Source organism: Pezoporus occidentalis, unplaced genomic scaffold (genome assembly GCF_034315485.1).
Source record: "Pezoporus occidentalis ecotype Australia unplaced genomic scaffold, CSIRO_AGI_Poc_V1 ctg1583, whole genome shotgun sequence".
NCBI classification, from domain to species: domain Eukaryota; kingdom Metazoa; phylum Chordata; class Aves; order Psittaciformes; family Psittacidae; genus Pezoporus; species Pezoporus occidentalis.
In genome coordinates this window covers 1-12105 of record NW_026913408.1, presented here as the reverse complement: position 1 = coordinate 12105, position 12105 = coordinate 1, and the positions used below count along the sequence as shown (strand labels likewise).

The window sequence follows — 12105 nt, the reverse complement described above, 5'->3', positions numbered from 1 at the left end:
CTTAGCGCTGCCTGCGCCCGGGACAGCCCCGCCGCGGGCCTCGGAGCGGCCTGAACCGGTCCTGCCGGTTCCGCCGCCCCGCCCGGTTCCTCCGCCGCCTGCTCCGAGCGGCCTCGCCCTCTGCGGGGCGGGCGGACGGGGAGGGCCGGGACAGGCGGTGCCGAGGGCAGCCCCGGGGCAGGAGCCGTGGCGGGGGGCGGGAGAGCGGCGCGGAGCGGTGCGGGGGGCTCGGCCGGGCCCGCGGCTCCGGGCAAGGCCCTGGGGGGGGGGGGGCTCGGAACGGGCTCCAGAGGGGGCTGCGAACGGGACCCGGTAGGGAAGGGGCCCCATAGGGGGTGTGGGTCTGAGCCTATAGGGAAGGGGCTCCATAGGGGTGTGGGTCTGAGCCTATAGGGAAGGGGCCCCATAGGGGGTGTGGGTCTGAGCCTATAGGGAAGGGGCCCCATAGGGGTGTGGGTCTGAGCCTATAGGGGAGGGGGCTCCATAGGGGGTGTGGGTCTGAGCCTATAGGGGAGGGGGCTCCATAGGGGAATGGGTCTGATCCTATAGGGAGGGGCTTCATAGGGGGAGTGGGTTTGATCCTATAGGGGAGGGGGCTCCATAGGGGTCTGGGTTTGATCCTGTCCATGGGGGGGCTCCATAGGGGAAACGGGTTTGATCCTGTCCATGGGGGGGCTCCATAGGGGGCTGGGTTTGATCCTGTCCATGGGGGGCTCCATAGGGGGAATGGGTTTGATCCTGTCCATGGGGGGGCTCCATAGGGGAAACGGGTTTGATCCTGTCCATGGGGGGGCTCCATAGGGGAAACGGGTTTGATCCTGTCCATGGGGGGGCTCCATAGGGGGCTGGACTCAGCCCTTCATTGAGGCCCCCGAGCAGCACTGGAGCCGCCCGTGCCCGCAGGTCACCCCTGAGGATGAGGGGCCACATCCTGCCCGCGCTCTGCCTGGGCCTGGCTGCGGCTCTGCTGCTGCCCATGGCCTGTGCCCGCCGGAGCCAGGACCTGCACTGCGGAGGTGGGAAGGGGTGGGGTGGGATTGATGGGATGGTAGGGATGGGATGGGATGGATGGGGTGGGAAGGGATGGGATGGGATGGATGGGATGGATGGGGTGGGAAGGGATGGGATGGGATGGGGTGGTCGGGATGGGTCCAGGGCCAGGCAGTGCCATTGACTGCGCTGTCCCGCAGCGTGCCGGGCACTGGTGGATGAGCTGGAGTGGGAGATCGCCCAGGTGGATCCCAGGAAAACCATCCAGATGGGCTCGTTCCGGATCAACCCCGACGGCAGCCAGTCCGTGGTGGAGGTGAGCCATGGCCCGGCTGCTCCAAGCCCTGTTCCTGAGCACTGCCAGCGATGGAGCATCCAAACCTCCTCCGTTCAACCCATCCCAGTGCCCCAGCACCCTCACACTGAAGAGCTTCTGCCTTGTATCCAACCTGAACTCCCCCTGTTCCCCTCTGAACCCATCACCCCCTGTCCCATCGCTCCAGTCCTTGCTGCAGGTCCCTCCCCAGCATCCTTGTAGCTCCCTTCAGGCACTGGAAGCTGCTCTCCTCCAGCCCCAGTGTTCCCAGCCTGGCTCCTATGGGAGCTGCTCCAGCCCTGGGCCCATCTGCCCCATTCCAAAGCCTGCTCCCGCTGCCGCAGGTTCCCTACGCCCGCTCCGAGGCGCATCTGACGGAGCTGCTGGAGCGGGTGTGCGAGAAGATGAAGGAATACGGGGAGCAGCTGGACCCGGGCACCCAGCGCAAGAGCTACGTGCGGGTGCTCTCCCGCGACGGCACCAAGCTGGAGCTCTCCGGCGTCACCATCGATGGGGACGTGGCTTCCAGCCTCAAGTTCGCGGTGGGTCCGGGGCTGAGCTTGGCCCCCCCCGGCAGCTCCGTGGGGCTGGAGCCTGCTGCAGGACCCGGCTCTGACCCATAGCGGCTCCCATTGCAGTGCGAGAGCATCGCGGAGGAGTACGAGGATGAACTCATCGAGTTCCTCTCCCACGAGGCCGACAACGTCAAGGACCGGCTCTGCAGCAAGCGCACGGGTGAGCCCTGGGGTCCATTCCCCCCTCCAGAGCACGGTTCAGGCTTCAGGGACACCCCCCCCCCCCAAACCCCCTCACCCCAATGGGGCAGCCCCAGAGCGGCTGGGGCTGGGTTTGGCTGCTGCTCCCCTGGCTGGGTGCCCGCCCGCGGCAGCTCCCTTCCCGCAGGGCTATTTCCAGCTCGCAAACACCGGGGTCAGGCCGTGCCGTAACCTTTGTGCCGCGCTCGGTGCCCGCGGCGTGGTGCTGAGCCCGTGCTCCCGGTGCCATGGTGCTGTCCCTTGGCCCCGCAGACCTGTGTGACCACGCGCTGCACATCCCGCACGATGAACTGTGACCGGGCACGGGCTCCGCGCCACCGCCACGGCCTCTACCTCTTGCTCCACCTCGTCCCCACCGGGAGGCACCGGGGCACACGGCGGCACCGGAGCCGCCGCCGCAGCCTCACCCCCTCCGGTGCTCTTGGCCTGTTTATTGTGCCCGTGTGGAGTGGGGAGCACCGGGGCCGTGGCCCTGCTCCAGCCAGGACATTCCAGTGGGACAACTGCCAGCCATGGACCTGCTGCTGCCGGGGGGGCACCGGGACCGGCTTTGGGCCCCCCCTTCCGTGCTGCTGGCAATAAAGGGGCCGCGCGGTGCCCGTGCCGTGGGCCCAAGTGAGGGCAGGTCCGGCTCCGGTGTGTGCGGGGTGGTGGGGCCGGGAGGCGCTGGTGACAACCACGAGGCCCCACGTGTGTGGGGCCACCGGCCATGGGCTGGCCTTGGGGTGGGGGTGGCTCCTGACAGGCGCTGGTCAGCCCATGGCGCCATGGCACCCGTCACCTGGTGTCACCCATGGCACCCATCGCTGTGTGTCACCCATGGTCCCATGTGTCCCCCATCACCCAGTGTCACCCATGGCACCATGTCACCCATTGCCATGTGTCACCCATGGTCCCATGTGTCCCCCATCACCCAGTGTCACCCATGGTCCCATGTGTCACCCATCACCCAGTGTCACCCATGGCACCATGTCACCCATTGCCATGTGTCACCCATGGTCCCATGTGTCCCCCATCACCCAGTGTCACCCATGGTCCCATGTGTCACTCATGGCACCATGTCACCCATCGCCGTGTGTCACTCATGGTCCCAGGTGTCTCTTATCACCCAGTGTCACCCATGGTCCCATGTGTCCCGCGTCACCCAGTGTCACCCATGGTCCCATGTGTCCCCCATCAGCCAGTGTCACCCCTGGCACCATGTCACCTGGTGTCACCCGTGGTCCCATGTGTCACCCATGGCACCATGTCATCCGGTGTCACCCATGGCACCATGTCACCCGGTGTCACCCATGGCACCATGTCATCCGGTGTCACCCATGGCACCATGTCACCCGGTGTCACCCGGTGTCACCCATGGCACCATGTCACCCGGTGTCACCCATGGCACCATGTCATCCTGTGTCACCCATGGCACCATGTCATGCGGTGTCACCCATGGCACCATGTCACCCGGTGTCACCCGGTGTCACCCATGGCACCATGTCACCCGGTGTCACCCATGGCACCATGTGTCACCCGGTGTCACCCGGTGTCAGCCCTGCTCCGGTGTCACTGTTCCCGTGTCCTTGTGTCACCGTCACCGGGGCAATGTCCTGGGGTCAGCGGGGTCGGTCAGCAGTGGCCACGCCCCCGCGCTGACGTCACCGCAGAGCTGAAGCAATGGCTCCCGGTGACCCCGGGCCCCCGGTGGCCGGCAGCGGGGTGACGTCACGGACCCCCTATGACCTCATAGCACGTGGCCCGGTGCCCGGTGACGTCGCGGGGCCGCCCCCAACACCGCGACCGGAGCGGCCCCGGGATGGGGACGTCGCTCCCGGGGCGGGTGACGCAGCGGTGTGACGTCACGGGGGGTGCCGGCGGTGACGTCACGCGGGAGGGGCGGGGCTCCGCCTCACCCCACCTCAAGGCCACGATCAGGCGAACGCTGCGGACACCTACAGCCGGGGCCCCCCTACCCGCGCCGCCTCATTTGCATAGCCCCGCCCCTCGCCGCGACGACCAGCCAACGGGGAGCGGCTCTGCACCGGGCGGGGCGTGGCGAAGGGCGTGGCTATGCTAATGACCCCCGCGGCGCCGCGCCCCGCCCCGCCCGCCGCTAAGGACCCCCTCGGCCGCCGCCGCCGCCGCCGCCGCCGCTCGCTCCCGGCCCCGCGCCCGCTCCCGGCCCCGCCCCGCCCGGTGCCGCCCGTTCCCGCCATGACGCTCCTCGCCGCCGGTACCCGCGCGGCCGCGCGCCTCCGCGGGCCCAAGGTGAGCGCGCCCGGCCCGGCCGCGCCTTAAACGGGCGATGGGGGGGGGGGGGGGGACACGACACGGGCACGGCACCGGCTCTTAAAGGGGCAATGCGGGGGGGGGGGGGGGGGGCGTGCGCGGCCTTAAAGGGGCCGTTGGAGAGGGGGGACCGCAGCGGCTGCACGTGGTGGGCACCGCGGCCGTTAACGAATGAAAGGGGGGGGGGCACCGGTAGGGCCTCGGGTAGAACTGGGGGGGTCCCTCCCCCCCTCTCCGTTGTCCCCTTCTATTAGAGGGCAGTGGGGTCACGGCCCCACCGGGCCGGGGCTGTGCTGGGGGGGGGGGGGGGGAAGAACCGGACGCCGGTGCCGGGCAGGGCCTGTCCCGGTTCCTCCCCCCCCCCACGTCCGCGTTGGCCGCGGCCCCGCGTTTCGTAACGGGCGCTGCGGTGTCGGTATCGACCGGGCGTTATTTTGGGCCCCGCTGATGCCCCACTTGGCCTCGGTCACGCTTTGGGAGGGGGGGGGGCACCCTCCGGTCCGCGCCGTCATCCCCCTCCCTTCGGCCCCGCTGTCACCGGTGTCACCGGCGCGCTGTGACCTTGAGCCCGCGGCACCTCGGGCCCGGAGCGCTGACACCGGTGCCTGCGGCCGCCTTGACCTTGGGCTTCCCGCTGCCGCCTCCGTTGGTCCTGCCCGTAGCGGGCGGGGGGGGGCCGCGGCGCAGCCACCGGTGTCGGACCCCCCCCCCCCCCCCCCAATCCCTCCCCTCCGTTCCCGTTGTACCGGTACCGGGCCATGGATGCGGCTCCCGGCGGCTGCTGCTTCCCGCCCGCATCCGGGCGGAATCCCCGTGGGTGGAGGAACAAAGCTCGGCTTCCCCGGCCCTGCCGCAGGGAACCGCAGCGCTTCCGCCTTGGCACGGCCCTACCGGTAACACCGGCTCCTGCTCTCCCATAGAACCCCCCGTGCGTCCTCTTGGCCGCCCGCCGCGCCAGCGCCGCCACGGTAAGAGCGGGGGCCCCCGGTGGTGGTGATGTGGGGGGCGGCTCCAGCCCCACCGGTACCGGGTCCTCAGCCCCGCTCCCTGCTCCCCAGAACCTCAAGGATGTCCTGGCCTCCATGATCCCCAAGGAGCAGGCGAAGATCAAGAGCTTCAAGCAGCAGCACGGCAGCACGGCCATCGGCCAGATCACGGTGGATATGGTGAGACCGGAGCGGGGGGGGGGGGGGGCGGGCGGTGGGGGATGCGCCGCACCGGTGTCACCGCAGCCGGTAACACGGGCCCCATGCGCAGGTGTACGGCGGGATGAGGGGCATGAAGGGGCTGATCTACGAGACCTCGGTGCTGGATCCCGATGAGGTAGGGCCGGGTCCTGCCCCGCTCGGTGCCGGCGGCATCGCGGCCCGGGGGGGGCTCACGCTCGCACCGCGCTCCGCAGGGCATCCGCTTCCGCGGGTACAGCATCCCCGAGTGCCAGAAGCTGCTGCCCAAAGCCGCGGGGGGCGAGGAGCCGCTGCCCGAGGGGCTCTTCTGGCTGCTGGTGACCGGGGAGATACCCACGCAGGAGCAGGTACCGCCACGGTGACACCGCGGGCACCGGCGATGCCGGCACCGGCGCCACCGCCGCCGGCTCAGCCCCGCGTCCCCGTTGCAGGTGACCTGGGTGTCTCGGGAATGGGCCCGGCGGGCGGCGCTGCCGTCGCACGTGGTGACCATGCTGGACAACTTCCCCACCAACCTGCACCCCATGTCCCAGCTGAGCGCCGCCATCACCGCGCTCAACAGCGAGAGCAAGTTCGCCCGAGCCTATGGCGAGGGCGTCCATCGCGCCAAGTACTGGGAGGTAATGGGGTGGGGGGGGTGAGGACCCCACCGTGATGGGGTGCCGGGGGTGGGGGGGGGGGGGGAGGTCCTGGTTTCATTGCTCCGCCTCAGTTTGTCTACGAGGACGCCATGGACCTCATTGCGAAGCTGCCGTGCGTGGCCGCCAAGATCTACCGCAACCTGTACCGCGAGGGCAGCAGCATCGGCGCCATCGACCCCAACCTCGACTGGTCCCACAACTTCGCCAACATGCTGGGCTACAGCGAGCCCCAGTTCATCGAGCTCATGCGCCTCTACCTCACCATCCACAGGTGCGGGGCCGGGGGCTATGGGGCGGCGGTGGCATCGCCGTGGCCCCGTGGTGATAAACGGGAGGGGGGGACCTGATGCTGCCTCCTCGGCCCTGCAGTGACCATGAGGGGGGGAACGTGAGCGCCCACACCAGCCACTTGGTCGGCAGCGCCTTGTCCGACCCCTACCTCGCCTTCGCCGCCGCCATGAACGGGCTGGCAGGGCCCCTGCACGGCCTCGCCAATCAGGTGAGCGCTGCCCGCGTGCCCCCCATCCGTCCCGTTGGGCGCGCGGTGCTGAGCCTCCCACCCCGCCCTGCCCCACAGGAGGTGCTGCTCTGGCTGACGGACCTGCAGAAGGAGCTGGGCAAGGAGGTGTCGGATGAGAAGCTGCGGGAGTTCATCTGGAACACGCTCAACTCGGGCAGGGTGAGCCCAGCGCCGCGGGGTGAGCTCAGCGCCAGGGCACGGAGCCGCTGGAGCGCGGCCAGAGGAGGCCACGAGGACGAGCAGGGGCTGGAGCGGCTCCCATAGGAGCTGCGTTGGGGAAGAGCAGCTTCCAGTGGCTGAAGGGGGGCTACAGGGATGCTGGAGCCATGGGGCAAGGGGTGATGGAGCAATGGGTGATGGACTGGGATGGGTTGGATGGAGGAGGTTGGGATGCTCCATCCCCGACTGTGCTCAAGGCCAGCCCTGGAGCATCCGGGTGCAGCGGCGGTGATGGAGCAATGGGTGATGGAGCAATGGGTGATGGAGCAATGGGTGACGGACTGGGATGGGTTGGGTGGTGGAGGTGGGGATGCTCCATCCCAGCCCATGCTCAAGGCCAGCCCTGGAGCATCCGGGTGCAGCGGAGGTGATGGAGCAATGGGTGATGGACTGGGATGGGTTGGATGGTGGAGGTGGGGATGCTCCATCCCAGGTCATGCTCAAGTCCAGCCCTGGAGCATCCTGGTGCAACGGAGGTGATGGAGCAATGGGTGAAGGACTGGGGTGGGTTGGGTGGTGGAGGTGGGGATGCTCCATCCCAGCCCATGCTCAAGGCCAGCCCTGGAGCATCCTGGTGCAGCGGAAGCGATGGAGCAATGGGTGATGGAGCAATGGGTGATGGAGCAATGGGTGAAGGACTGGGATGGGTTGGGTGGTGGAGGTGGGGATGCTCCATCCCAGCCCGTGCTCAAGGCCAGCCCTGGAGCATTGGGTGCAGCGGAAGGGGCTGAGCTCTGGGCCCGGCTCCGTGCAGGTGGTGCCGGGCTACGGGCACGCGGTGCTGCGCAAGACGGACCCGCGCTACAGCTGCCAGCGGGAGTTCGCGCTCAAGCACCTGCCCCAGGACCCCCTCTTCAAGCTGGTGGCGCAGCTCTACAAGATCGTCCCCAACGTGCTCCTGGAGCAGGGCAAGGCCAAGAACCCCTGGCCCAACGTGGACGCCCACAGCGGGGTCCTGCTGCAGGTGAGCCCAGCGCGGGGCCGAGAGCTCCCGGCTGCCCCATGGCACTGACCCCATTGCTGCCCCATGGCACTGACCCTATTGCTGCTTCCTTGCTGACCCCATTGCTGCCCCATGGCACTGACCCCATTGCTGCTTCCTTGCTGACCCCATTCCTGCCCCATGGCACTGACCCCATTGCTGCTTCCTTGCTGACCCCATTGCTGCCCCATGGCACTGACACCGTTGCTACCCAATTGTGTTGCCCCATTGCTGCCCCATTGTGCTGACCCCATTGCTACCCCATAGCACTGACCCCATTGCTGCCCCATAGCACTGACCCCATTGCTGCCCCATTGCATTGACACCATTGCACTGACCCCATTGCTGCCCCATGGCTCTGATCCCTTTGCTGCCCCATGGCACTGACCCCATTGCTGCCCCATGGCTCTGATCTCTTTGCTGCCCCATGGCATTGACCCCATTGCTGACCCCATTCTCGCCCCATGGCTCTGATCCCATTGCTGCCCCATGGCACTGACCCCATTGCTGCCCCCATTTCTGCCCCATGGCTCTGATCCCATTGCTGCCCCATTGCTGCTCCATTATTACGCCATTACTGCCCCATTGTGTTGACCCATTGCTGTACTATTGCGCTGACCCCACTGCTGCCCCATTGCCCTGATCCCATTGCTGCCCCATTGCGCTGACCCCATTGCGCTGACCCCATTGCTGCCCCATTGTGTTGACCCATTGCTGTCCTATTGCGCTGACCCCACTGCTGCCCCACTGCCCTGATCCCATTGCTGCCCCATTGTGCTGACCCCATTGCGCTGACCCCATTGCTGCCCCATTGCGCTGACCCCATTGCGCTGACCCCATTGTGCTGACCCCATTGCGCTGACCCCATTGCTGCCCCATTGTGCTGACCCATTGCTGTCCTATTGCGCTGACCCCACTGCTGCCCCATTGCCCTGATCCCATTGCTGCCCCATTGTGCTGACCCATTGCTGTCCTATTGCCCTGATCCCATTGCTGCCCCATTGCGCTGACCCCATTGCTGCCCCATTGCCTCCCCGTTGCCGCCCCATTGCCACGGCGCTGACGCCCGCTCCCCGCAGTACTACGGCCTCAAGGAGATGAATTACTACACGGTGCTGTTCGGCGTCTCGCGGGCGCTGGGCGTCCTCTCGCAGCTCATCTGGAGCCGGGCGCTGGGGTTCCCCTTGGAGCGCCCCAAGTCCATGAGCACCAAGGGGCTCATGCAGCTCGTGGGCTACAAAGCGGGGTAGGGCCGGGCCGGGGCCGCGGCTCCGCAGGGAACGCTGCCGGGATGGGCCCGGGATGGACTCAGCACTGAACCCCCCCCCCCCAACCATGGGTCCCCCCCTTGCTCCTGTCCCCTCTGATGGAGGGGGGGGGCAGAGGCAGCCCCGCACACACTGGGACCCCCCCCCCTTTGGCTGCTGCGCTGGGGGGTGGGGGGGTGGCACCAACGTTGGGGTCCCCCCCCCCGTCCTCCCCATTGAGAGGGTTCAGTCCAGCCTCTGTCCCAGCGCCCCCCCGGGGGCAGCAGAATGAATGTGCCCCCCCCCCCCCCACGCAGGGACTCGAAACACTCCTCCCCCCCCCCGGCTGCGCCCTGTGTTTGTGTGACCCCCCCCTCCCCCCCCCCACCAACCACTGTGTCTGATGCCCCTCCCCCCCCCCGCCCCCCCCCCCCTCCCCCCCCAGCCACTTCTGTACAAACAACGAGAAAATGCAAAATAAATGTTTTTATTAACAAATCCCAGTGGGATTTGGGGGGGTGGGGGGGGGAGATGGCGATGGGGGGAGGGGAAAGATGCGGTGTCCGCCCACCCCCCCCCCATCTCCCCAATGAGGACCACGAGGCTGCTCTCACCCTTGGGATAAGTCTTTATTGCCCCCCACCCCCAAAGCCACCCCTATGGGGGTGCTGGAGGAGAGGGAAAGGTGATGGGGGAGGGTGGGGGTGCAGCGTGAGGCCCCCCCCCCCCTCCCCCCCAACCCTGTGCGTGTGCCTTGTGCAAACTGCGCCGTGGGGCCGGGTCCCTCCTGCGCCCGGCTCCTGCCCTATGGCTCCTGGAGAGGGAGGAAGGAAGGGTCCTACCCCCGTGTGCCCCCCCCAAACCCCTTCCATAGCGACCCCCCCCCCCCGGGAGCTAAAAATGAACCAAAAAGGGGGTCAAAACCAATGCAATCAAGCCCAAAACGGGACTAAAACCACTTAAAACCAAAGGAGTCCAGCGCCGGCTCTGCCGTGGGGCCAGGGGGGCTCTCAGCATCCCCCCCCCCCACATCGGGATGGGGGTGATGCAGCAGTGCCCATATAAATAGCTTGGGGGGGGGTCCAGTCCCAGTCCGTGCCCCGGGGCCGCCCTCACGTCTGATGGACCTCGTGGCACATGAGCTCCCGCGGGATGCGCGTCTCGGGCCCGAAGCTGGCGGCCGCGCGGCGCTCGAAGGCGGCCACCATCTGCTTGACCACCTCGTCGAAGAACACGGTGGCCAATTGGGAGTGCAGGAGGGAGCGGAACTCGAAGGAGATCTTGGGATGGGGGGGGAAGGGGATGGGGTTTAGTGTTTTGGGGTGTGGGAGGGGGTCAGGATTCATCAGCCCCCCCTCATCCATCACCTCACCGAGAAGTCCACGGTGCTGGTGCGCGGGTAGCCGGGGATGCCGGGGCTGAAGCGCCAATTGGTCTCCAAGTGGTTGAAGAGCTTCCCATCGGTGCAAACAGCCTGAGGCGGGGGCACAAAGAGGGGGGGTTCAATAGGGGGAACCCCCCCCCGCCATCCCCATAGCGCCGGGGGCTCACCTTGACGAGGTGCGGGCGCACCAGGGTGACGCTGGACGTGTAGCGCTCGAGCACCGGGGGGAAGCCGACCTCGAGCTGGGCCTTGAGGTGCCCCGCGCGCCGCGCCAGCACCACCGAGCGCTTGCACCAGGGCACAAAGTGCTTGTAGTCCTCCACGTTGGCCACCACGGCGTACATCTCCTGCATGGAGTACCTGCGGGGTGGGGGGGGTGAGCTGGGGGGGCATGGGGTGGTCGTCACCCATCGCAAAGGGGTGGGTGTTGAACCATGGGGGGCACTGAGGCCAAGGGGTGGTCGTCACCCATCGCAAAGGGGTGGGTGTTGAACCATGGGGGGCATTGAGGACAAGGGGGGGGCACTGAGGGCAAGGGGTGGTCGTCACCCATCGCAAAGGGGTGGGTGTTGAACCATGGTGGCCATTGAGGACAAGGGATGGGCACCAAAGTCAAGGGTGGGCATTGAGAGCAAGGGGGGGGCCCTGAGGCCAAGGGGTGGTCGTCACCCATCACAAAGGGGTGGGTGTTGAACCATGGGGGGCATTGAGGCCAAGGGGTGGGCACCAAAGTCAAGGGTGGGCATTGAGGCCAAGGGGGGGGCCCTGAGGCCAAGGGGTGGTCGTCACCCATCACAAAGGGGTGGGTGTTGAACCATGGTGGGCACTGAGGCCAAGGGATGGGTGTTGAGGCCAAGGGGTGGTCGTCACCCATCACAAAGGGGGGGCAACGCAAGGTGGTGAGGCCAAGGGGTGGTCATCACCCAGCGCCAGCGGGTGGGTGTTAAGACCAGGGGTGCTCATCACCCATCCCAAAGTGATGGGATACCGGGTGCCAAAGCCTAGCGATGGGTGTTGAAGCCAAGGGGTGGGCATCACCCAGTGCAAAGGGATGGGTGCTGAACCATGGTGCTCATTGAGGCCAAGGGGTGCTCACTGAGGCCAAGGGGTGCTCATTGAGGCCAAGGGGTGCTCACTGAGGCCAAGGGGTGCTCACTGAGGCCAAGGGGTGCTCACTGAGGCCAAGGGGTGCTCATTGAGGCCAAGGGGTGCTCACTGAGGCCAAGGGGTGGCTGTCACCCATCACGAGGGGGGGACACGGGCTGTTGGAGCTCCCCGTACCCTATGATTCGCCGCTCCGAGTACTCCTTCCTCTTGGTGCTGAGGTTCAGGAAGCACCGCACGGGCTGGAGCCGCGGGTCCCATTCGGCACTGGGCAGCACCCGGAGGCCGCTCAGCGCCGCGGGGCTGGAGGGGGGAAACGGGGCCGTCACCGGGAGCCCCTTCCCGGCCCCATCCCGGCCCCATCCCGGTCCCATCCCGGTCCCTTCCCGGTCCCATCTCAGCCCCACCCCGGCCCCATCCCGGTCCCATCTCAGCCCCATCCCAGTCCAATCTCAGCCCCTTCCC

The 12105-nt window shown here is 67.6% G+C and overlaps 3 protein-coding genes across 4 annotated transcripts; 2 read left to right on the top strand and 1 right to left on the bottom strand.

Annotated features, from left to right (window-relative positions):
• Positions 1–880: 880 nt before the first annotated feature.
• On the top strand, positions 881–2706 carry CNPY2 (canopy FGF signaling regulator 2). Of its 2 annotated transcripts, none has more exons than XM_062612034.1 (5): positions 881–1016; positions 1191–1306; positions 1651–1848; positions 1945–2041; positions 2335–2706. In XM_062612034.1, the coding sequence occupies exons 1-5, from the start codon at positions 917–919 to the stop codon at positions 2376–2378; spliced, it is 555 nt and encodes a 184-aa protein (XP_062468018.1). In that variant the 5' UTR covers positions 881–916; the 3' UTR covers positions 2379–2706. The 2 variants fall into 2 exon arrangements, with proteins under 2 accessions (XP_062468018.1, XP_062468019.1); XM_062612035.1 differs by lacking the exon at positions 2335–2706 and adding an exon at positions 2210–2263.
• A 1472-nt stretch (positions 2707–4178) lies between these two features.
• Positions 4179–9250, top strand: CS (citrate synthase). Its single transcript, XM_062612032.1, has 11 exons — positions 4179–4335; positions 5277–5324; positions 5415–5522; positions 5614–5679; positions 5759–5890; positions 5975–6163; positions 6256–6455; positions 6554–6683; positions 6762–6863; positions 7678–7887; positions 8985–9250. The coding sequence occupies exons 1-11, from the start codon at positions 4282–4284 to the stop codon at positions 9153–9155; spliced, it is 1410 nt and encodes a 469-aa protein (XP_062468016.1). The 5' UTR covers positions 4179–4281; the 3' UTR covers positions 9156–9250.
• Positions 9251–10209: 959 nt separating this feature from the next.
• Positions 10210–12044, bottom strand: LOC134160230 (coenzyme Q-binding protein COQ10 homolog A, mitochondrial-like). The gene is made up of 4 exons (XM_062612033.1): positions 11818–12044; positions 10704–10896; positions 10525–10626; positions 10210–10432 (listed from the first exon to the last, which is right to left on the bottom strand). Exons 1-4 carry the CDS (start codon positions 12012–12014, stop codon positions 10265–10267), a joined length of 660 nt encoding a protein of 219 aa, XP_062468017.1. The 5' UTR covers positions 12015–12044; the 3' UTR covers positions 10210–10264.
• Positions 12045–12105: the final 61 nt, after the last annotated feature.

Coding starts and splice junctions, on each gene's coding strand:
- CNPY2 (XM_062612034.1), top strand. CDS start 917: ATGAGGGGCCACATCCTGCCCGCGCTCTGCCTGGGCCTGGCTGCGGCT. Junction 1,307..1,650: donor GCAGCCAGTCCGTGGTGGAG/GTGAGCCATGGC, acceptor CCGCTGCCGCAG/GTTCCCTACGCCCGCTCCGA. Junction 2,042..2,334: donor GCTCTGCAGCAAGCGCACGG/GTGAGCCCTGGG, acceptor TTGGCCCCGCAG/ACCTGTGTGACCACGCGCTG.
- LOC134160230 (XM_062612033.1), bottom strand. CDS start 12,014: ATGGGACCGGGATGGGGCCGGGATGGGGCCGGGAAGGGGCTCCCGGTG. Junction 10,627..10,703: donor TGCGCCCGCACCTCGTCAAG/GTGAGCCCCCGG, acceptor CCCCCGCCTCAG/GCTGTTTGCACCGATGGGAA. Junction 10,433..10,524: donor CCAGCACCGTGGACTTCTCG/GTGAGGTGATGG, acceptor CCCCATCCCAAG/ATCTCCTTCGAGTTCCGCTC.
- CS (XM_062612032.1), top strand. CDS start 4,282: ATGACGCTCCTCGCCGCCGGTACCCGCGCGGCCGCGCGCCTCCGCGGG. Junction 4,336..5,276: donor CGCGCCTCCGCGGGCCCAAG/GTGAGCGCGCCC, acceptor GCTCTCCCATAG/AACCCCCCGTGCGTCCTCTT. Junction 6,684..6,761: donor TGCACGGCCTCGCCAATCAG/GTGAGCGCTGCC, acceptor CCTGCCCCACAG/GAGGTGCTGCTCTGGCTGAC.